The sequence below is a fragment of the Geotrypetes seraphini genome, chromosome 4 (genome assembly GCF_902459505.1).
Source record: "Geotrypetes seraphini chromosome 4, aGeoSer1.1, whole genome shotgun sequence".
Taxonomy (NCBI): Eukaryota; Metazoa; Chordata; class Amphibia; order Gymnophiona; family Dermophiidae; genus Geotrypetes; species Geotrypetes seraphini.
Window position 1 is genome coordinate 219,036,580 of NC_047087.1, and position 25,057 is coordinate 219,061,636.

Consider the following 25,057-nt stretch of genomic DNA (forward strand, 5'->3'; position numbering starts at 1 on the left):
TCACCGTGTCTTTGAAAAAAGACATGTTCTACTGTTCTACTGTTTGCCATTTTTTGGAAGTGTTTCTAAGTTTCTTCCTTACCATTTCCCTCATTGCTTCATAGTTTCCTTTCCTGAAGTTGAAAGTTGTTGCCATGGTTCTCTTTCCGTTCGGTATTTCTACTTCAACCTTGAACTTGATCATATTATGATCGCTGTTTCCTAACGGTCCCACTACTTCCACTTCCTTTGCAGGTCCCTTTAGTCCATTTAGGATTAGATCCAGAGTGGCATTTCCTCTTGTCGGTTCTCTAACAAGCTACTCCATGAAGCAATCTTGTATAGCCTCCAGGAATTCTGTCTCCCTAACGCATCTTGAGCTTCCAAGACTCCAGTCTATCCCAGGGTAGTTGAAGTCTCCCATAACAACTGTGTAACCGCTTTTGCATTCTCGCTTCATCTCGGCATCCATTTCTTTATCGCTATCTCCGGTTTGCCCGGGTGGACGATAGTATAGGCCCATTTTTATTTCATGCCCTTTCCTACCTGGTATTTTAACCCTTAGCGATTCCAGATTGTTGGTCGTCTCCGCTGTGTCCATTCTTGTCGATTGTAAGCTTTCTTTTACGTATAGGGCTATTCCTCCTCCTTTCTGTCCTGACCTGTCCTGGCGATAGAGCTTGTACCCCAGCAGTGCTGTATCCCATTTGTTTTCCTCATTCCACCACGTTTCAGAGATTCCAATTATGTCTATGTCCTCTGCATTGGCCATGGCTTCTAGTTCCCCCATTTTGTTTCTTAGACTCCTTGCATTAGTATATATGCAGTTTAGATCCTGGCATTTTGTCGTCTTCATTTCTTTTCCCTGTGCTTCGGTCTTTGGTGTCTTCTCTTTTGCTACAATCTTTCTAACCTCCTCTTCTGGGTTATTTGACTCCTGTAATTTGACCCTTGTTTCTTCCCAGCCTTTTTTCCCCTCAGTATCTTCATGGGATACCTTCTTCCAAATCATCGACGCTAGGTCGACTGTCAGCTTTCCCCTTTCTCTTAGTTTAAAGCCTGTTCTATTTCTCTCTTGACGTTGTTTGCTAGAAGTCTTGTTCCCGCCGTGCTCAGGTGCAGTCCATCTCTCCTGTAGAGCTTGCTCTTGCCCCAGAACGTTGTCCAGTTTCTCACGAAGAGGAATCCTTCTTCCTCACACCATCTCCTCATCCACGCATTTATTGATTGTAGTTCTTCCTGCCTTTTCACATCTGCCCTCGGTACCGGTAGGATCTCTGAGAATGCTATCTTCTGGGTCCTCATCTTCAGCTTCCTTCCCAGAATCTTGAACTGTTCTATCAGCGTGCCTCTTCTGTAGTCTCTCCTGCTGACATCATTCGTCCCGATGTGGATCATTACTGCGGTCTCTTCCGTCTCCGCTCCATCCAGGATCATCCCAATTTTGTCCACAATGTCCTTGGTTCTCGCTCCTGGGAGGCAGGTCACCAGTCGATCCTCTCTCCCTCCTGCTATGTGGCTGTCCACATGCCTCAGTATCGAGTCTCCCACCAGGATCGTTGACTTTCCCTTCTTCAATTGTCATTTCGGTCTCAGGTCAATGTCCTCAGCGTGCTTCGCTCTCTCTTCTTCTGGGCATCGACTAGCCAATTCTTCCCCCTCGTGCGGAATTCTTCTGTGGGTGTCTTCTATGAGGTCACCTGCTTCTTGCTCCCCCTTCCAAGTTGGTGTTGGTGTAACTTCATCTCCCCTCTGGAGTTCGTTCTCTTCCACCCTCCTCCTGTATGCTTCCTCAATGAATTCCTCGAGTTCCCTGACTTCCTTCTCGATGTGTCTCTCACTCTTGAAGTCTTCAAATGCCCTGGTTGGGTCCTCTGTGATGTAAAGTCCTTCTAGCTCCTGTATCTTGTCCTCAAGTCACTTGACTTCTTTCCTCAAGCTTTTCAGCTCCTGACACCGACTGCATACGTATGACTGTCTCCCCGAGGGGAGGTAGTCATACATACAACAGTTCGTGCAGAACACTGGAAAGCTCATCTTCTGGTTACCTTCTGCTTCCATTGGGGTTACTACTTTAAGAAAACAATTAAGTTTACGTGCTCCTTCTGTGCCTGCTTCCTTCTGCACCTGCTTCTTGCTTTGCTGCCTTCTTCTTTTGTGTGGGCTGCCTACGCTCTACCTTTCCTTACTTTTGCTTGTGTGTTTGTTCCTTCTGTGCCTGCTGCCTTTGCACAACCTTGCCTAACTTTTGCTTGTGTGTGGTTGTTCCTTCTATATCTGCTTCTTGCATTGATGCCTTCTTGTGTGTGCTGTCTTTTCTCTTCCTTACCTTACTCCTGCTTGAATGTGCTCGTCCCTTCTGCGCCTGCTTATTCTTACCTTCTGTGCTTCTGTGCTTGCCGCTTCTTTACCTTTCAGTCCTTCCCTGTGCTCTTGGGTGTAGTGACTTGGCCCTTCTTGAGGCCCTTCGCAAAGGCGCTCTCGCTAAGTCGAGCGCCTTTGCTGCTCGCCTTCGCTGCGCGCCTAACGGCTGCATGCCATTGGCTCCGCCCCCTTTTATGGGGGAGTTCAGTTGCTGACTCTCCGATGCGGTGGGGGTGGGCAGAGCTAACTCTCGCCCTGCCCCTAGCCTCCTGCTCTTCTCTGTCTCCCTTCCTCTGCTCGTTTCTGCTTTTAAAACTGCTTTTCTCCTGCTACTAAAACTGCTTTTCCCCTTGCTTCTGCTACTCCTCTTCCCTGATGCTGTGCACCGCGTTCGCCCTTGGCTCCGCCCCCTTTTATGGGGGAGTTCGGTTGCTGACTCTCCAATGCGGTGGCGGTGGACGGAGCTAACTCTCACCCTGCCCCTAGCCTCCTGCTCTTCTCTGTCTCCCTCCTCTGCTCGTTTCTGCTTTTAAAACTGCTTTTCTCCTGCTACTAAAACTACTTTTCTCCTTGCTTCTGCTGCTCCTCTTGCCTGTTGTAGTCTCGTGAGACCATGGGAACTCACAGCATGGCTCTGCACGGGGCAGGAGTGTAGGAAGATCGCTCCTGCCCCACATCATCACTAGCGTCCGGAGAAGCGTGGAGCATTCAGCGCAGCTCCCTGTGCTAATAACCACTATCGCAGTTTAGTAAAAGGGGGAGGGGGTAAGTTAGGTGCCTAGATTGGCTAGGCACACTGATATGGGTTCCTAACTCTAGGATCTTTATAGAATTTGGGCCTAAGTGCTACTGTTCCAGATATGCAAGAGGCATGTGAACAGAGGAACCTATATTATAGAATTGCCCTTATGGTGCCAATGAAAATTTGGTTATAGACCTTGTCAGTGACACTTATCTGAATAGCAACCCTTGTTACCCAGAAAAGTGCTGCTGAAATTTCTTGTTTTGTGGTAGAAAATTATAGGTTTTCCTGATGTTTCTAGACTAACACAGGCAGGGTATAAAAGTTTCAACAGCTTAAACATAGTTTTCATGTCTTGGGAGGGGGGGGGTAATGTTTTTCCTTACGTTCCCCACTAAATGTATAATTTCCTATTAGAAGGTTCAGGATTTTTTTTTTTTTTTTTGAGCCAGGTCATTTGGAAAGATTTATGCTATATATACAGTAAAACTTTGGATTGCAAGTAATATGGTTTGCAATCCAAAGTAATATGGTTTGCAATCGCTAAGAGAGCGAATAGAATGCTAGGTATAATCAAGAAGGGTATTACAGCCAGGACGAAAGAAGTTATCCTGCCGCTGTATCGGGCGATGGTGCGCCCACACCTGGAATACTGTGTCCAGTTTTGGTCGCCATACCTTAAGAAGGATATGGCGTTACTCGAGAGAGTTCAGAGAAGAGCGACACGTCTGATAAAAGGGATGGAAAACCTTTCATACGCTGAGAGATTGGAGAAACTGGGTCTCTTTTCCCTGGAGAAGAGGAGACTTAGAGGGAATATGATAGAGACTTATAAGATCATGAGGGGCATAGAGAGAGTAGAGAGGGACAGATTCTTCAAACTTTCAAAAAATAAAAGAACAAGAGGCCATTCGGAAAAGTTGAAAGGGGACAGATTCAATACAAATGCTAGGAAGTTCTTCTTTACCCAACGTGTGGTGGACACTTGGAATGCGCTTCCAGAGGACGTTATAGGGCAGAATACAGTAATGGGTTTTAAGAGAGGATTGGACATTTTCCTGCTGGAAAAGGGACTAGAAGGGTATAAATAGAGGATTACTGCTCAGGTCCTGGACCTGTTGGGCCGCCGCGTGAGCGGACTGCTGGGCAAGATGGACCTCAGGTCTGACCCAGCAGAGGCATTGCTTATGTTCTTATGTTCTTAAGTGTTTTGCAAGACAAGCAAAACATTTTAATAAATTTTAACTTTTTTTAAAATCTATATTAATTTTCTAATATTAACAGTGCTTGTGAAAATTTTAAACATAAACGAATCAGGAAAAGTACTTTAAATATACAAACATTCTGAAAACAATCATTTTCTCCCCCCCCCTTTCCTCCCATTCATCCATAAAAGTATAACCACATATAGAATTTCAATAAACTAAATACAAGAAATAATGATGCCATCCCACCTCCCTCCCTCCCACCCTGGATGTGTAAGGAATTAAATTTTAACTTGATATACAAGCAATGTCTTGCAATACAAGTACATACAGTACATGCCATGAGGAAAATGGTGGGAAAGAAACTCAAGGACAGCGCAAGGAAGATGGAGTCCGTAGAAAAAGCCTGGACCTTACTCAAGGGCACGGTACACGAAGCACAAAAACTGTGCGTCCCCAAGTTCAGGAAAGGGTGCAAAAAAAAATAGAACAAAAAACCCAGTGTGGATAACGAATGCAGTGAAAAAGGCGATAAATGACAAGAAGGCATCATTCAAAAAATGGAAAAAGGACAAATCAGAAGACAACCGAAAGGAGCACAAAAAACATCAAAAGGAGTGTCACCGAGTGGTTAGGAAAGCAAAAAGGAAATATGAAGAGAGACTGGCGGGGGAAGCAACAAACTTCAAATCATTCTTCAGGTACGTCAAGGGGAAGCAACCGGCAAGGGAGGAAGTGGGACCCTTAGATGATGGAGACAGAAAAGGAGTTGTAAAAGGGGAAAAGGAGATAGCTGACAGGTTAAACCACATGTGTCAAACACAAGGCCCGCGGGCCAAATCCGGCCCGCCAGGCCTTGCAATGTGGCCCGCACCGCGCTGTCATCACTGCACGCCGCTGCGTTCCATCACAATGACGCGCGGCGACATAGGAGGCTTGTGATCTCGCCGGCCGTACTTGCTATCTATCTCCCCCCATCGACCGCCCCCCCAAGAACCTCCGACTGCCCCCCCAGCCTGACCCGCGACCCCCCTGGCCGACCCCCACGACACCCCCACCCCCCTTCCCCGTACCTTTCTGTAGTTGGCCGGACAGACGGGAGCCAAACCCGCCTGTCCGGCAGGCAGCCAACGACGGAATGAGGCCGGATTGGCCCATCCGTCTCAAAGCTCCACCTACTGGTGGGGCCTAAGGCGCCTGGGCCAATCAGAATAGACCCAGGAGCCTTAGGTCCCACCAGTAGGCGGAGCTTTGAGACGGATGGGCCAATCTGGCCTCATTCCGTCGTTGGCTGCCTGCCGGACAGGCGGGTTTGGCTCCGGTCTGTCCGGCCAACTACAGAAAGGTACAGGGAAGGGGGGTGGGGGTGTCATGGGGGTCGGCCAGGGGGGTCGGAGGTTCTTGGGGGGGGGCGGTCGATGGGGGGAGGGGGGTTTGCGTTGAGGGCAGGAGGTCCTGGGATTCCTCCTGCCCGTAATGTAGTGCGGGGTGGGGGTAGGGGGTTGCCGTGGTCAGGAGGGTTTGGGCTCCCTCCTGGCCCGAACAACTAGCGGGGGGGGGGGGGTCGCCAGGGCCAGGAGGACTTGGGCTCCCTCCTGGCCCGATATTGTCGGGGAGTTGGGGAATCGGCGGGGCAAGAGGGCTTGGGCTCCTTTTTGCCCCGATCGTGTCGGGGAGTCGGGGTGCAAGAGGGCTTGAGCTCCCTCTTTCCCCGATCGTGTTGGGAGTCGGTGAGTCGGCGGTCCTTCGGGGTGGGGGTGTAGGTGCGTGCGAGCGGTCCTGCTTGGGGTGAATCGGACGTCGGGGGGGGGGGAACTATGTAAAAAAAATACACAGCAGAAGCTGCCAGTTCCTGGCATAAAGTGTAGGCATAAAAATCGCAACAGAATCTGCTATCTGTACCCAGCCAGGCATTTATTGCCTGAATTTTTCATTCTAACGCAGATTTCCAATAAACTACATCTTTTACTGCCAATATTGATCCCAAAATGTCCAGGAAAAGAAAAGTTGACGGTGAAGGCAGACAATTTAATGACAAATGGGAAAATGAATACATGTTTGTGCTTAGTGAGGGCAAACCAGTGTGTATATTGTGTTATGAGACAGTGTCGGTGATGAAAGAGTACAATATACGTCGTCATTTTGACACCAAACATAATGTTAAGTATGGCAAATATACTTTGGAAGAAAAGCATAAAATTGTTAAAGAACTAAAAGGCAAACTACAATCACAGCAGCAAATGTTTACAAAGGCTACAGCGAAAAATGATGCTGCAGTGAAAGCAAGCTTTATAGTGGCTGAAGAAATTGCCCGTACTTCAAGGTGTTTTTCAGAGGGTGCCTTTTTGAAGCAATGCATGCTAAAAGTGTGTGAGAAAGTATGCCCAGACCAGATACAGAGTTTTCAAACTGTCAGTTTGTCAAGAAACACCATTGCAGACAGAGTTCAAGAACTCTCAGGAAATCTATCATCACAGCTGGCCGAACAGGCATGCAGTTATCTCGCTTTTTCACTTGCTATCGATGAAAGCACAGACAACACTGATACAGCGCAGCTGTCCATCTTTATACGTGCTACGAAGACCGACCTCTCTGTCACTGAGGAACTTTTGGATGTAGCTGCCATGCATGGGACGACGACTGGTAGAGATATATTTGAGGCTGTGGAGAAATCTATAAATAATTTTAAATTACCCTGGGAAAAGTTGGTGGGGCTAACTACCGATGGCGCACCTTCAATGTGCGGAGAAAAGAAAGGCTTGGTTGGACTAATGAAGGAAAGAATGCAAAAAAGTCACTGCCACACACCCTTGATTACTTATCATTGCATTATCCACCAAGAGGCTATGTGTGGAAAAGTTCTGGACATGAATGACATAATGACCACAGTCATTAAAACTATTAACTTTATAAGGGCACGTGGCCTGAATCATCGCCAGTTCCAGCAGTTTTTACAGGAGAGGGGTGCAGAGCATGGAGACGTGCCATACCACACAGAAGTAAGATGGCTGAGCAAGAGCGCAGTCCTCAAAAGATTTTTTGAGCTCAGAGAACAAATTGCTCTTTTCATCGAAAGTAAAGGAAAGCCCTTGCCTGAACTGTCGGATCCCACCTGGCTATGTGATTTTGCTATGATGTGTGACATATGCGAGCATCTCGCCCAACTGAATCTGAAGCTGCAGAGACGCAAACAAGTCATCACGAAGATGTCTGACATGATCACAGCATTCCAGCGTAAACTTCAACTATGGAAGTCCCAACTGGAACAGGACAATCTTGCCCACTTTCCCGTTTGTTTGAGTATCTCAACCACTATTTCTGGTACTTTTCCTTGCAGTCGGCTGGCTACCAAAGTTAGCCGTTTACTAAGTGAATTTGAGCAGCGCTTCTCTGACTTTAGAACACAGCACTCAGGCTTTGACATCTTTGCCAATCCTTTTACAGTTGATGTCAACAATGTGCCCCATCACCTTCAGATGGAGATAATCGAGCTTCAGTCTGACAGTGGCCTGAAATCAAGGTTTCAGGATGTTGAAATTGAGGACTTCTACCCTCTACTGCCCCCTGACTCAATGCCAGAGCTCCGAATTCATGCTGCCCGTATTCTATCCATGTTCGGGAGCACCTATCTTTGTGAACAGATGTTTTCAATAATGAATCTGAACAAAATCAAGCACAGATCACGCATTACCGATGACAACCTCCATGCTGTTTTGCGGGTTGCTACAGCCCAAGAAATAAAACCGAACATTGACTCATTGATACGGGGAAAACGGTGTCAGACATCTAGCCAGAAAACAAAACAATGAGCATTTTAGGTACATTCCAATATTACTGTTTTGCTTGATACCAATATTACTGTTTTGCTTGATAGCATGTGAGTTGGTTAACAGCACTGTTAAGGAAAAGATTGTTCCACTCATTTTAAATTCACATTTCTGGTTAACATTGTCAGTTTATGACTGTTCAGTAAACCATTCGGCCCGCGATTTAGGCTGGATTTTAGATTTTGGCCCCTTCTCTGATTGAGTTCGACACCCCTGGGTTAAACGAATTCTTCACTTCAGTTTTCACGAGGGAGGACACAACCAACATTCCGGAACCCGAGGAGATCGCAAAAGGAGACCAGGATGAAAATCTGGTCCAATTAGAGGTGAGCAAGGTGGATGTCCTCAAGCAGATAGACAGGCTAAAGAGCGACAAATCGCCAGGTCCGGACGGCATTCACCCAAGGGTGCTCAAGGAACTAAGGAACGAAATAGCTGAGCCACTTCGACAAATATGCAACCTATCTTTAAAAACCGGAGAAATACCGGAAGACTGGAAAATAGCAAATGTCACGCCCATCTTCAAGAAAGGCTCAAGGGGAGACCCAGGAAACTACAGGCCGGTGAGCTTGACCTCGGTCCCGGGCAAGATGTTGGAAGCGCTGATTAAAGACAACATCTGGGAACACATCGAAAACTCTGGGCTGCTAATGCCGAGCCAGCAAGGCTTCTGCAAGGGCAGGTCATGCCTCACAAACTTATTATACTTCTTTGAGGGGGTAAACAGCCAGGTGGATAAAGGGGAATCTATAGACATCATTTACCTTGACTTCCAAAAAGCCTTCGACAAGGTACCACACGAAAGACTGCTGAGGAAGCTATGGAACCACGGGGTGCAAGGGGAGGTACACCGATGGATCAAAAACTGGCTGGCAGACAGGAAACAGAGGGTTGGAATAAAGGGCCATTACTCAGACTGGCAATGGGTCATGAGCGGAGTTCCGCAGGGGTCGGTGCTGGGACCGCTCCTATTCAATGTATTTATTAATGACCTGGAGGCAGGTACAAAATGTGAGGTTATTAAATTTGCGGATGACACCAAACTATACAGCAGGGTTGAAAACACGGAGGACTGCAAAGATCTCCAAAAAGATCTGACAGCGCTGGAAGAGTGGGCAAAAAAGTGGCAAATGAGCTTCAACATAGGGAAATGCAAGGTCATGCACATAGGGAAAAAGAACCCAATGTACACTTACACAATGGGGGGATCACCGCTAGGGGTGAGTAACCTTGAAAGAGACCTGGGAGTGATGGTAGACACATCATTGAAGGCGTCGGCGCAGTGCGCCACAGCCTCAAGGAAGGCAAACAGAATGTTGGGCATCATTAAGAAGGGTATCACGACCAGGATGAAGGAAGTAATCCTGCCACTGTATCGTGCAATGGTGCGCCCGCACCTGGAGTACTGTGTCCAGTACTGGTCGCCGTACCTCAAGAAGGACATGGCGGTACTTGAGAGAGTCCAGAGAAGAGTAACTAAGCTAATAAAGGGTATGGAGGACCTCTCATATACTGACAGACTGAAAAAGCTGGGGCTTTTCTCCTTGGAAAAGCGGAGACTTAGAGGAGACATGATAGAAACCTTCAAGATCATGAAGGGCATAGAAAAAGTGGATAGGGACAGATTTTTCAAATTATGGGGAACCACAAGTACAAGGGGGCACTCAGAGAAATTGAAAGGGGGAAGGTTTAGAACAAATGCCAGGAAGTTCTTTTTCACCCAGAGGGTGGTGGACACATGGAACGCACTACCGGAGGATGTGATAAGCAGGAGCACGCTACAGGGCTTCAAAGAAGGTTTAGATAGGTACCTGGAAGACCAAGGGATTGAGGGGTATAGATAGGAGTAGAGGTAGGTTATACGGATAGGATTAGAGACAGTACAGAATTAGTCAGGGACACTGTTCAGGCAACTAGGCCTGATGGGCCGCCGCGGGAGCAGACCGCTGAGCGAGATGGACCTCTGGTCTAACTCGGCGGAGGCAACCTCTTATGTTCTTATGTTTTTATATACGCGTCACTTCATCACATCTGAGCCAATGGTTCTTCTCTCTCTGACACTGCAGGCATGTAGTGACTGTTCTAAATGAGCGAGGTCTTGCACTACGCTTACGTATAGTATTTTGTATTAAAGTTTTAGGGTTGTGGAACGAATCGTCTGAGTTTCCAATATTTCCTATGGGGAAATTCGCTTTGATATATGTGTGCTTTGGATTACAAGCATGCTTCTGGAACGGATTATGCTCGCAAACCAAGGTTTTACTGTATATTCATTTGAGTGAAATAAATAAATAAATAAGGGGTGCTGAATATCAGGCCCACGGTCTTTGAATATCTGGATGGCATGAAATTGAGGATGCACTGTGTAATTGATAAACAATTGTCATATGCACTGAAAGTATAATTTGACTCTTTTTGTTTTCAAGCTTTAATTTTCTCTGTAGGAAAAGAAGTTGGTAGTAAACTATTTGTGACTGATGGTCTAGAATATAACTATGAGAAAGCAAGAAGGGTGTGTTCAAGAGCTGGAGGCCTGGTAGCCGCTCCAAGGACTGCTGATGAAAACCATGCTCTGCAAGAAATGGTATTAAAATATAACAAACAAGCCTTCCTTGGAATAACTGATATACAAATAGAAGGAACCTTTCAGTATTCAACTGGTGAAGAAATTACTTATTCAAACTGGAATGTAAATGAACCAAATAACGTTAATGGAAATGAAGAATGTGTAGCATTAAGATCTGATGGAAAATGGTATGACATCATTTGTACAAACAAAATGTTACTTATTTGTGAATTTTAAGTTTGGAAGAGGTTTATTTTTGATGTTATCCATATTAGTAGAATTAGGACACTTTTATCAAGAATTATCACTAATTATAGAAATTAAAGCATCACCAATAGCACAAAATAATTTATCAAAAAAATATCCTAGAACAAACTGCAGTGAAGGTCATCAGTCAGAGCTAGAAGAACTAAAAGTCGCTACCACATTAGCAAGAACTAATGCAAATTAATGCACATTATTTACTTCATTCCCCTTTTTCTGCAAATGGACCTGTTTACTTACAGTGCATGTTCATGTCAGTAGGTCACTAACACCCCTCCCCCTTCTTTTTACAAAACTGTAGCATGGTTTGTAGCGCCAGCCGTGACAGTAACAGCTCCGATGCGCATAGGAATTCTATGAGCGTCAGAGATGTTACCGCCACAGTCAGCTTTAAAAAACGCGCTATAGTTTTGTAAAAGAGGGGGTAATGTAGCGCACATTATTAAATCGAGCTTTAATATAGGGCACTTTGATTTCCAGCTTTTAAGTCAATAGAATCAGGGCACAGTCGTATGTTACAAACACAAACTCAAGAAAAACGCACTGTATGATAAATTTAGCAGAGAAACCTCATTCACACCATCTCGTCAAAATAAATAAAACAAGACAGCAACTGATAATATACACAAAAAATGGAGAAAACAGACCTCATACACGGACAGCCGGGATTATACAGTACCCTAAGCTATCCGCATCATCACTGGTCTGAAAAAAACTCCATACATTTATATACTCAATTTTTCATTTCATTCATTCATATCAGCTTCAATATTCAAAGTCTCTTTTAGAGGTTAGATCTGCTAAAATATAGCAATAAAGGCAACAGCTTTTAAGTCATGCATTTTAGAAAAACAAAGCTACAGAATTTATAACCAAGGATCCATTAAGCAATTATGCACTGCACAGCAACAGGCAAATTCTATACAGCTCACCTAAAGTTAGGTGCCTACATCGGCACTTAACATCCCATAATTGGCTGTAATTGGAATGAATTGAAAGTTAGGCACCTAACTAGACAAATACAGTTCTATAAAAAGTAGGCGCCTAATCCAAATTGCCTGCCTAAAAGTGGGCATGGTTAGGGGCGGATTATGGGCGTGGCTTTGAGTTAGGGGCCTCTTTGTGAATTAGGCACTGTTAGGCACCTAACTTAAGTGCAGTTATTTAGCTGAAGAAAACCCTGGCATAAATAGGCTGTGCATAGAGTTAGGAAGCCTAACAATGCCTAGTAAGTACACTTACTCCGTTTTACTAAGGTGCGCTAACCGATTAGTGCGCACTAATAGAATTAGCATGCATTAAATGCTAATGTGTCCATAGACTAACATGCATGTGTTAGCGTTTAGCACACGCTAAATCAATTAACGTGCGCTAATCAGTTGGTGCACCTTATTAAAAGAGGGCCTTCGGCAGTGCTAAACACAATTCTATAAAGTGTATCTAACCAGTAGCACCCCTCTCTCACCCCCTCCATGCCACCCCCCGAGCTGCGTATGTGCGCACACCTTTTTATCTTCGGAGCGAGCAGCCACAAACTTGATGTCAGAGAAAGTGTCAAAGCCGATGTAACCAGCAAGGGACAGGGCACACAAGAAGGGGGGAGGAATAGCACTGTATATAAAGGACTCTATTCCTTCATCCAGAACAGAAACAACAATAAGGGCAGACAGTCTGGAGTCGCTATGGGTTAAGCTGACAGGAGGGGAAGGAGCTGACATCAAATTGGGACTGTACTATCGACCACCAGGACAGCCAGAAGCAAACGACCTGGACTTGGAGGCCGAACTGAGACAGATGTGCAAAAGTGGAAGAGTGGTGGTTATGGGGGATTTCAACTATCCGGGAATAGACTGGGACATTGGGCACTCAAATTGCACGAAAGAAACTACATTCCTAGAGGAGATAAAGTACTGTTTCATGGAGCAGCTGGTCACAGAACCAACGCGAGGGGATGCCACCCTAGACCTAATCCTCAACGGGCTAGAGGGACCCGCAAAGGAAGTGGTGGTACTAGCACCATTAGGGAACAGCGATCACAACATGATCCAGTACAAATTAAACATGGGAACATCAAAGGTGAAAGAACCACAACGACTGCACTCAACTTCAGAAAAGGAAACTACAAGGACATGAGGAAAATGGTACGAAAAAAGCTCAACAACAACTCAGGGAAGGTGAAGACCGTAAAGGAAGCCTGGACACTGCTTAAAGGCACAGTGCTCGAGGCACAAGACCTGTGTGTCCCAAGGTTTAGGAAAGGGTGCAAAAAAAAATCGATCTAGAAACCCAGCATGGATAACAACTGCAGTTAAAAAGGCGATAAGCGACAAGAAATCATCCTTCAAAAAATGGAAAAAGGAACCAACAAAGGAAAACCAGGTAGAGCACAAAAGACACCAGAAACAATGTCATCAAGAGGTCAGGAAAGCAAAGAGAGAATATGAGGAAAAATTGGCAGGAGAAGCAAGAAACTTCAAACCCTTCTTCAGGTATGTGAAAGGGAAACAGCCAGCCAGAGAGGAAGTGGGACCACTGGACGACGGAGACAGGAAAGGAGCGATAAAAGAGGAAAAAGAGATAGCTGACAGGTTAAACAAATTCTTCTCGTCAGTCTTCACCAGAGAGGACACATCCAATATTCCGGAACCCGAGGTGATTATAAACAGAGAACACGATGAAAGGCTGGTACAACTAGAGGTAAGCAAAGAGGATGTCCTCAGACAGATAGACAGACTAAAGAGCGACAAATCACCAGGCCCGGACGGCATCCACCCAAGGGTACTAAAAGAACTGAGAAACGAAATAGCAGAGACATTTCGCCAAATATGTAACCTCTCCCTAAAAACAGGGGAGATCCCAGAGGACTGGAAAATAGCAAATGTCACGCCCATCTTTAAGAAGGGATCAAGGGGTGACCCAGGAAACTACAGGCTTGTAAGCTTGACCTCAGTTCCAGGAAAGATGATGGAAGCAATGGTAAAGGACACAATCTGCGAACACATAGAAAACAATGGACAACTGAAGGCGAGTCAGCATGGCTTCTGCAAGGGAAGGTCATGCCTCACGAACTTGCTGCACTTCTTTGAGGGAATAAACAACCAGATGGATAAGGGGGAATCCATAGACATCATTTACCTTGACTTCCAAAAAGCCTTCGACAAGGTACCTCACGAACGGCTACTTAAAAAGCTGTGGAACCACGGGGTACAAGGGGATATCTACCGATGGATCAAACACTAGTTGGCAGGCAGGAAACAGAGGGTTGGAGTGAAAGGCCAATACTCAGACTGGCAATGGGTCACGAGCGGAGTTCCACAGGGGTCGGTGCTGGGACCTCTACTGTTCAATATATTTATCTACGATCTGGAGGCAGGGACAAAATGTGAGGTTATCAAATTTGCCGATGACACCAAACTCTGCAGCAGGGTTAGAAACACGGAAGACTGTGAAGACCTGCAAAGAGATCTAACGAGACTGGAAGACTGGGCAAAAAAGTGGCAAATGAGTTTTAACGTAGAGAAATGCAAGGTCATGCATGTGGGGAAAAAGAACCCGATGTTCAGCTACAAAATGGGGGGAACACTGCTAGGGGTGAGTACCCTTGAAAGGGACCTGGGGGTGATGGTCGACACATCACTGAAACCATCGGCGCAATGTGCGACAGCCTCAAAGAAAGCAAACAGAATGCTGGGCATCATCAAAAAGGGTATCACAACCAGGACGAAGGAAGTCATCATGCCGCTGTATCGCGCAATGGTGCGCCCGCACCTGGAGTACTGTGTTCAATACTGGTCGCCGTACCTCAAGAAGGACATGGCGATACTCGAGGGAGTGCAGAGGAGGGCGACTAAACTGATAAAAGGTATGGAAAATTTTGCATACACCGACAGGTTAAAAATGCTGGGGCTGTTCTCCCTGGAGAAGAGGAGACTTAGAGGGGACATGATAGAAACCTTCAAAATCCTAAAGGGCATAGAGAAAGTGAATAAGGACAGATTCTTCAAACTGTGGGGAGCTACAAGAACTAGGGGTCAATCAGAGAAATTGAAAGGGGACAGGTTTAGAACAAATGCTAGGAAGTTCTTTTTTACTCAGAGGGTGGTGGACACATGGAACGCGCTTCCGGAGGATGTGATAGGCCAGAACTCTGTACAGGGGTTCAAGGAGGGATTGGATAGGTTCCTAGAGGATAAGGGGATAGAAGGGTACAGATATAACTTGAGGTAGGTTATAGAAGTGGACAGAAACCACTTCACAGGTCGCAGACCTGATGGGCCGCCGCGGGATAGGACCGCTGGGCGAGATGGACCTCGGTCTGACCCAGTGGAGGCAACTTCTTATGTTCTTATGTTCTTAAGGTCGTGGCTACTCGTGCCTAATTTTAAAAGGTGTGGGGGAAGGGAAGGGGTGCGCATGGTAGGGGGATGTATGTGAACGGGGGGTGCAGAGAGCAGGAGGAGTGCCAGCACCCTGAGGGATACTGCATCTGGGTGGCCCGCACCACCAACACGCTCCCCCCGTACCCACTTACTACGCCACTGCACCTAACTTTTATAGAATCACACTTAATGCCGCGCTAGTCAGCGCTGATTTTTTAGATGCACTTTGTAGAATCAGGCCCCAAATGTAGATACTACAGTAATAAGTGCTATAATATGGAGGTGGATTATGCAGTTAAATTCAGAGTTAATTGCTTAAATATTCTTGTTAAATTTGAGGCTGACCAATGAATATCTTTTTGCTGCCCAAGTGTTATCTGGGGCGATAGAGGTGGTCTTGAGGTGTGGCTAAAATTTGACCAAATGACAGCATGATAACATGTGGCATAATGCTCCTAGACACCATCTTAAAGCGGCAGTCCCCCTCTAGCCAGAAACCCCCTGAAGTCTCCCTTTTTTAGACCCCCACCCCGTAGAACTCTAGCTGTAGAAGAGAAAGACTAAAGTTAGGGTAACAAGTGCATTTTGAACCAGACTCAGACCTCCTAAACACCAGAAATGAGAAAGGTATGCTTAGAGGGACATATAAGGGGGTAGGGTTTTCAGGGGTTTTCTTTAAGAGGTTGGGGTTGGGGTGAAAGAAGGAGGATTTGATCATATTTTAACCATGCAGTCCCTTTAAAGAAGGATCCCCTGGAGCATCAAATTGAGTGCTAGCCACCCCATGTTCTTGGGGACCTTAATAACTGTACTTGTGATGTTGATTACTAGTTGCCTACTGAGTAGAAACAAGTTAGCGACTCCCGCAGTAAACTAACCCCCTCGTTTACTAAGGTGCGCTAACAAATTATCGCGCACTAATCAAATTAGCATGCACTAAATGCTAACGCATCTATAGACTAGCATGCACATGTTAGCGTTTAGCGCGCACTAATCAATTAGCGCACCTTAGCAAAAGAGGGCCTAAGGTTGCAATAAAATGACATATCATGTCACATGCACGGAGATAGTGGTGTATTTTCTTAAATGGGGAACTATCCTCGAAACAGCATTTAATGCGAAACGCTGAATTCATGTTAGAGCCCCGTTCAGTGTATCTTCTTTAGATGAGATAAGTTTTCCATGAAATTTATTTATATATTTATTCAAATTGTAAATGAAGCTGAAAAAATTGCTCTATAGGCCAACAAGGAGGCTGGCTACTGATAAGCTCCAGTGTTGCATGAAATAGAACATTCGAGTGTAGCCGCTGAGGCCATAGAAGTTGAATGAAATAGTCCTAGAGTGTTTTATGGAAAGGAACAACTTGATAAATGATGAATGAATGAATAATAATTTTGTAATCTAGAAGCAACATTGATAAAAGTTAAACATAATAGAGTGTGGCATGAACTATATTGCTATTGATTGCCATTTGTTTGTGATATCATTTTCACATGCATAATAAATTCACCCCTAAATGTTTAAGTATGTTGTATTCCTGTTTCAATAAAACTTATTGTAAAAATTCAGATGATTGTGCACTTGTAAACTAAACTATAAAGCATTTGCTCATCATGTTCAGTGTTCTTATAATCATTTTAGATCATTGTTCTTCATATCAGCCCTAATATGTTCATGCTCTCAATGATCATTTTAAGCAGTTTATATGTCAATTTTTTATTTAAAAATCTCTATGGAATATATCTTAGATATGATTGTAGACCGATCAAACAATAAAAATGTTTATTTTGATTTTAAAGAAATTGAAACCAATACAATTAAATTTAATAGGCACATTAAGGGCTAAATTCTGTATATGGCGCTGAATAAAGCGTTATTCTGTAAACCACAACTTACGCCCTCTTTTACTAAAGTGCGCTATGTTTTTTAGCGCGTGATAAATATTAGCATGCGTTAATCACATGCTAAATGCTAACACATGCATGTTATCCTATGGACGCATTAGTGGTTAGTGCATGCGTTGATTTAGCATGCGTTAAAACGCTTAGCACACCTTAGTAAAAGAGGGCCTTAAAGTTAGGCACGGTATATAGAATAGTGCTTATGCTCAGGAAACATGGCTATGTTTAGGTGCAGTTCACGCACAAAATACAACTGTCTTACAAACACTGAAGTAGTAAAATATTAGTGGTTGGGGGGTAATTATTTACCACAATTATAAACATGGCCTAAAAGACTCAACAAGCACTGATCCAACTCAAAAGGCTCCTTTTACTAAATCGCATTAGGGCTTTAACGCGGGAATAGCACATGCTACATTGCCGCGCGCACTAGACCTTAACGCCAGCATTGAGCTGGCGTTAGTTCTAGAAGCGTAGTGTGCGGTAATTTCCTGCATGCGCTATAAACGCTAGCGCACTTAGTAAAAGGAGCCCAAAGTTGCAACAGTGGTGCTCTTATGGTGTACGGCAGCACTATCATTGGCCAGGTTAGACCAAAAACAACTGAGCAAAAAACAAAAACCTAAAAAAAAAAAAAGAGAGGGAAATTTTCTTGCTCAGAAACAAACAGTCAAACCAATAAGATCAACCTCTCCCCAAAACAATAATATATGAAAACAAAATTTTCTGGTTTCAAATAGTCCAAAATAAATCAAATACACTGCTGAAAAGAACAAGTCACTTAAGGTTCCTTTTATTAAGGTGCGCTAATCGATTTAGTACACGCTAAATACTAAGGCATCCATTATATCCTACGGGCATCGTAGCTAATCTTTAGTGCGCGCTAAATCGGTTAGCGCACCTTAATAAAAGAACCCCTTAGCTGTTCAAGTTTCAAGTTTCAAGTTTATTATGATTAAACGCTTTTCAGATTACAAAGCGTTTTACAAAGGCAATAAAATCACAAATACATTAAAATTAAAAATGACTACTTTAAAAAGTAAAAAACAAACTGGGGTGACATGCCACATGAAACGGTACTCTCCCAGCAGGGATCTCTGAGCTAGGTTTGTGAAGCAGCAGAACACAATTTCTTTCACTGCAGCAACACTTCGAAGAAACAAAGACCAAAATCGCTCCAACAAAATTCCCCTTCAGGCCACATTCAGAAGTGCACCATCCCAAAAACTCAGCAAGGGCAGCCTTGTTTCGCAGGACACCAGGCTGCTGCATCAGGAGAACAGGAGACAGACCGGAGAAAAGTTAGAAAAAATGGTGTTTACTAAAAAGCAGAACGCTGCCAAGCAGAACCAATCAACACTAAGCTCACATTTAAAGGTACATACATTTCAAATGGAGAGAGACGAGCTCATCCTAGACAACACAGAATGCACTTAGCTTACAGCTCTCATTAACTAGAAGGACTTTCAAACTGTCCACATACAGATTGAAATAGTTAATAAGAAAAATGTCTGCCGTTCAGTAGAACAAATGGAGAGTACTTGCCTTGTGAGAGAGGAACAAGATAAGAAGAAAGAAATGTTTTTAGTGTCCACTGATGAAGGTATGGCAGATGCCGAAACTTGGATCCATGTTAGAATATTCTCATAATAAAGGTTTCTTATTGGTTGATTAGAACATCTCCTTTGCCATTCAATAGGACCATTTAGCCCTAAAGGCTAGGGTTACCAGGTGTCAGGATTTCCCCCGACAACTCCTCCTTTTCAAGGACATGTACGGGACTCCGAATGGCTTTTCAAAACCCGGCACTTTGCCCAGATTTTGAAAAGCTTCCAGCTAGCAGCAATGTTGGGATAGCGTCTGTTCATGCACAGATGCAATGTGGTGATGTCACCCATATGCATGTGACATCATCATGTCACACCTACGCATGCGCAGATGCCCTCCCAACAAGCGACCAGGTTGAGGGGTGAGGCTGGAAGCAAAAAGGGGCATGACTCGGGTGGAACGGGGCATGACTCGGGCATAATGGGGTGGGCCTGGGACTGGCCATGGGCTCGGATTTTCATTCCCGAAAATCTGGGAAACCTACTAAAGGCTCCACCTTCTTTGTTCCAAAAATCCATTGTTCTTATTTCCTCCACAAAAGTAATGTTAAATTGCCACCTCTCTTCAACTGAGGTTGTGCAATAAATATACAGCTGAGCTCTTCAAACTTATGCCCCCATTCCACATAGAACACCACCAATGACTATCATCAGCTACACTCATGAATATTCATTCTGTCCTACATATTTGGAAGGGTTCTGACCACTCCACTGCACAGATATCGAAAACATTTCTTGCTACTGTCCTTTCTAGCATTCACACCGTTACTGTGAGGCAACTGTCCAAAACCATCCAGTCTCTCCTACTCATTAATATTGGTTTGTAGCATGATTACTCCTTATAGATGTTTCTTGGAACTCTGTCCATCACTGTTAGGGTTAAAAGTGTCACCTTTTTTAAAACATTTTAAGAGACCTCTTTATTGTAATGATACTATATAGAGCAACACAGGCAATTTTGATCAAGCATCATCAGTTCTGAATTCACAATGATGGCAAAACATACAGTATATGAAAAATTACCAAGGTTAATATCACTACAGGTGAAAAGTATTTCATCCCTTTAGTCATATATCCCAACTACAAAGTAGCAGTAATTAGACATTAAACCACCTGCACCAAAAATTTCCCTTCCTCCTACTTACATGTAAAACAGAAGAAATGGTACTCCCATCAAATAACATAATAAGACTTGTACATCAATGAATAGTTTCCCCCAATCCACCACCTTGCTCTTCGATGCAGGGAAGATGTAATAGCTCCCCCTGCCATACCTGATGGTCAGATAACATTTTACAGGTAATTCCAAGGTCACTATTATTATTATTTTTTTACTATGGATGCCTAATGCATTGCCACTACTGATGAAGTTGTACATATGCCTTCTGGTCATTGGTCTTCAGTTTTTCTATCTTTGGCATTCCAGAATTTATGTTCCTGAGCAAACAATCAGATCTCTCCTTTTCATTTCATAAGAACATAAGAATAGCCTTACTGGGTCAGACCAATGGTCCATCAAGCCCAGTAGCCCATTCGCATGGTGGCCAATCCAGGTTACTAGTACCTGGCCAAAATCCAAGGTGTAGCAATATTCCATGCTACCAATACAGGGCAAGCAGTGGCTTCCCCCATGTCTTTCTCAATAACAGACTATGGACTTTTCCTCCAGAAACTTGTCCAAACCTATCTGCACTTACCACATCCTCTGGCAATGCGTTCCAGAGCTTAACTATTCTCTGAGTGAAAAAAAATTTCCTCCAATTGATTTTAAAAGTATTTCATCCAACTTTCATGCCCACTCCACCTCTGTTACATGCTATCTAAACGCCATCCCCCTGTTTTACTAAGGTGCGCCTACTGATTCTTACGTGCTAAACACTAACGTGTCCATAGACTAACATGCACGCGTTAACGTTTAGCACGCTCTAATCGGTTGGTGCACCTTAGTAAAACAGGGCCTAAGTGTTCCTCAAGCATATTTAATTTTTATCACGTTCTCCATGCAGTGCTTTTGTCAATAAGCTACTCCTGACATCCACCACTCTTTCTGGACAGAATTATCTTGTGTTTCCTTTGTACCTTCCTCTTTTCATATTATGACCCTTTGTTGTGGAATTCCCCTTTCTATGGAAGATTTGACCTTATTATTAAAACTTTTCATATATTAAAAGTGTTCTTTCACATAGTGAATTCATTTTGAATATCTAAGCAGTTATAATGATTGTGTTGTCGCTAATGGCCATTAATTTGCTATTTACCCTTTTTTCTATCTTGAGGAAAAGTAAAAGTATGTTGAATAATATATCAAGGTCAATGAATGGTTTGTTACTCCATTATCTGCCTTTCCATTTCAACTGAAGTTGTCCATCGCAGTGCCTGGAGCCTTCACTGATTGCCCAGTAATTTCCCCTTTTCCATAGCCCTCTATAGTCCCTGTGTCCCACATCATTTCTCTAAATTTTGCAGAGACTTTCCATATGACAACATAAGTAGTTTCATTTCATGTTATCCTAAACTAAAGTATGAAATGCCTGATACATATTGAAGCTGATCTTTATTTAGGATGTCTTGATATAATTCAATATAATAATGTCATGAGCGTTCCACTTTGCATGAAACGACAAATCAGGAAATAAGCGTTTGCAAACTTTTTTTTTTTAACAATGTTCAGTGCAAAGACAGCTTTTTACTTTTTTTTTTTCTCTTGAAAATTTATTGAAAATTTTATCAAAATACAAAAAAAGGAGAGAAACAATCAATATCAATACCATAATCATGGAACAATAAATGGGTAAAAACAATTATTCAAGCACAACAGAAAATCGTTAGATACATACAATCAAAGGTAAAAATATTCTATGGTGTTGTGATAAGTAGCGGGAAGATATTCAAGGAAAGAAAAAAAGATAAAAAGTCAGGAGAGAAGAGGGAAAAGAAAGAAAAAGAAGGGTGATGACAGAGGGCGAAAGGTAAGTAAGAAAGCAACAAGGGGTGAGAAAGAGAAGACAGAGTCCCCCAGAGGCCAGAAAAAGAGAGAGAGGAAGAAGTAAGAAAGAGAGATATAAGATATAAAAGACGTTAGGCATTAACTTATGAGCGGTAAGGCATTAGAGAGAATTCAGGTGAACTTAGCCCATTTAATATGGACTTTAGCGTTCAGGGGAATAGCAGCAGAGATCAGCATTTCACGCTTGTGTTGCAGTAGGACAGACTGGTATCAAAAGTGCACGTTTAAGGAATCAAATGATTTCCAGTTAGATAATATGAGTCGCAGAGCGACAATGAGAAGCGTGTTAAATAAGGCATAATGTGGTGCAGTTAAGTCGAGCAAAGGAGTCTCAGATTTCAATATGACCACTATAGGAGAAAAATGGAAAGGGGGGTCGCGGGTCGGCTGGGGGGGTGGTCGGAGGTTCTTGAGGGGGTGGTCGTTGGGGGGAGGGGGGTTTGCGTCGAGGGCAGGATTCCTCCTGCCCGTAATGTAGTGCGGGGTGGGGGTAGGGGGTCGCCGTGGCCAGGAGGGTTTGGGCTCCCTCCTGGCACGAACAACTAGCGGGGAGGGGGGTCGCCAGGGCCAGGAGGACTTGGGCTTCCTCCTGGCCTGAACAACTAGCGGGGAGGGGGGGTCACCAGGGCCAGGAGGACTTGGGCTCCCTCCTGGCCCGAACAACTAGCGGGAAGGGGGTCGCCAGGGCCAGGAGGACTTGGGCTCCCTCCTGGCCCGAACAACTAGCGGGGGGGGGGGGTGTCTCCAGGGCCAGGAGGACTCGGGCTCCCTCCTGGCCCGATATTGTCGGGGAGTTGGGGAGTCGGCGGGGCAAGAGGGCTTGGGCTCCCTTTTGCCCCGATCGTGTCGGGGAGTCGGGGGGGCAAGAGGGCTTGAGCTCCCTCTTGCCCCGATCGTGTCGGGGGTGCCGCGGTTGGTTGGGGCAAGAGGGCTTGATCTCCCTCTTGCCCCGATCGTGTCGGGGAGTCGGGACCGCCAAGAGGAAGCAGCAGGACACCGATAGGAGCTTCTACATGATGGGGGGGTTGGGAGGCTGTGGGGGTGCGAGCGGTCCTTCAGGGTGGGGGTGCGGTTGCGGGTGGGAGTGCGTGTGAGCGGTCCTTCGGGGTGGAGGTGCGGGTGCATGCAAGCGGTCCTTCGGGGTGGGGGTGCGAGTGGTCCTGCGGGGGGAGTGAATCGGATGTCGGGGGGGGCATCAGGCTTTCAGGGTGGGGACAGGACTTCAAGGGGGAGAGGAGAGTCGGGGCGGGCGAAAGGAGAGTCGGGGTGGCCAGAGGAGAGTCGGGCAGCATGCGCGGTATACGAGTGTGCGCAGTATATAAAAATTTCTGTACATAAATTTGTGTTTTCCGCGCGCTATACCCGTGTGCGCGTTTTACACGGGTGCGCGTTATCTACTGTGGCTGGGCCTGTCCCCGAGTAGGTGGGAAACTCCGGCCCGGACCACAAGTAAGAATTTTAGTACGCCTTTTATATGGTGGTGAAAGGAAGACCCAGATACCGGATTCCTTGAAAAACAGTACCAGGTTTATTAGTGTCCCAAAGTAAAAGAAAAGAAAACAGAAGCAAAAAGAAAACATTCACATTGGTTTGTTCAAGTCCTTTGGGTGCATCCTGCACACAATTATTTTACAGTCCAGGTGAGTCTCAGGTGTTTTACTGAGGAGCTGAATTGCTCCTCCTTATCAAAAGGAAAAATACTATCACATCAAAATATTATATCAGTTCCATGACTTCCTTGGCTCGTATCCCCACTGGGATTTATTGATCTCTCTGGACCTTAACACCTTCTGGCTTTTATAGCTGAGCACGGCTTGTGTCAAGCCTTTTCCCCTCTCAGCTCCCTTTATCTTATTAACACGTTTTCCTCACCTCATTAGCTTTGCCAGCAATGCTCTGGCTTCCGTGTGAAACACAGAAACACTGGGAGAACGTTCTTCAGGAGATTAGCTGAGGACTTTCACATACTGTATTCCCCCAGGTCCATGTCCTCTTCACTTATATTATCACTCAGGACACTGCACATTTCCCATTCACCCTCATGGGAACTCTGGCTTAACATTTCCTCATTTCTACCATGTTGTGCTTCCCATCCCCCTCTCTGCAAGTCTGCCAAAATACCTGCAGCCTTTCCCTGGGGATAATTTCCCAGCCCTTCTCTCTGGGGTTTAGGTTGCCAGTCACTGTACCTCCCAAGTGCTGTACCACCTTTCCTTAGGTGCTGGCTTCCTGCCATACGCTCATGCTGGGTCTTAGGCACCCTCTGTGACCTGGAAACTCCTTGAGTGATTTGGCTTCTCTCATCAGAGACAGCTGTGTCCTTCTTCTCTCCCCTCTTCTCTGCAAACTGATTTTGCCTATAAGGCAAACTCCCGGGTCAGACTCCACCCCTCCCCAAATTGGTCTCAGGTTTCTCCCTGACTTCGGGAAAGGAGTGATAGGGGCAATTAGTAGTTTTCAGAGCCTTCCCTAACTGGCTCTTCAGCTGTGCTGGGACCTGCCTGGGCTTGCATTCTTTTGGCTGAGCCAGATGTCCTGGCTCCATGCCGGGTTTTACAGAGCCCTGTGCTGCATTCTGGGGAGTTTTAGCAGTAGTTATCACTGTGACAGGAGCTTCCCTGTCACACTACGTGAAAATACGGTAGATTAAAGAGAGCAGGTAGGGATTTGTCTGGTTGGGTGAGATATAGTAAGACATCATCAGCATATGCTGAAAGTTTATATTCTGTTTTATTAAGCAGGATGCCGGAGATATCTTTATGAGAGTTAATGGCTAAAAGAAGGGGTTCGAGGTAGAGAGTTGCACGGGGACAGAAATCCCACCCGTCCCCACCCGTCCCCGCCAAAATCCCACCCATCCCCACCCGTCCCCGTGAGGAATCCCTCCGTCCCCACCCGTCCCCGTGAGGAATCCCTCCGTCCCCACCCGTCCCCGCGAGGAATCCCCTCCGTCCCCACCCGTCCCCGCGAGGAATCCCCTCCGTCCCCACCCGTCCCCGCGAGGAATCCCCTCCGTCACCATCCTTCCCTATAAACTTCAGAAATAGTTATTTTATTTAATTATGCTACTGAATTAAAGGCTCTGGTAGAGACCCATTTACAAATAAGCAAAGAGACTATTAATTTGGAAATATTAATTGGGAAGAATACATACTTTGTAAATGGGTTTCTACCAGAACCTCTAATGTAAATATAAAATATAAATACTCAGCT

At 45.0% G+C, this 25,057-nt stretch overlaps 1 protein-coding gene across 1 annotated transcript in view; it reads left to right on the forward strand.

The window, feature by feature from the left end:
• LOC117359742 (mannose-binding protein-like) overlaps positions 1-12,307 on the forward strand; it is a 265,920-nt gene extending 253,613 nt beyond the window's left edge. Inside the window, exon 6 of the mRNA XM_033942960.1 lies at positions 10,544-12,307. Within this exon, the coding sequence (XP_033798851.1) occupies positions 10,544-10,920 (377 nt within the window). The 3' untranslated portion in view covers positions 10,921-12,307. The remainder of the gene's footprint in view (positions 1-10,543) is intronic.
• Positions 12,308-25,057: the final 12,750 nt, after the last annotated feature.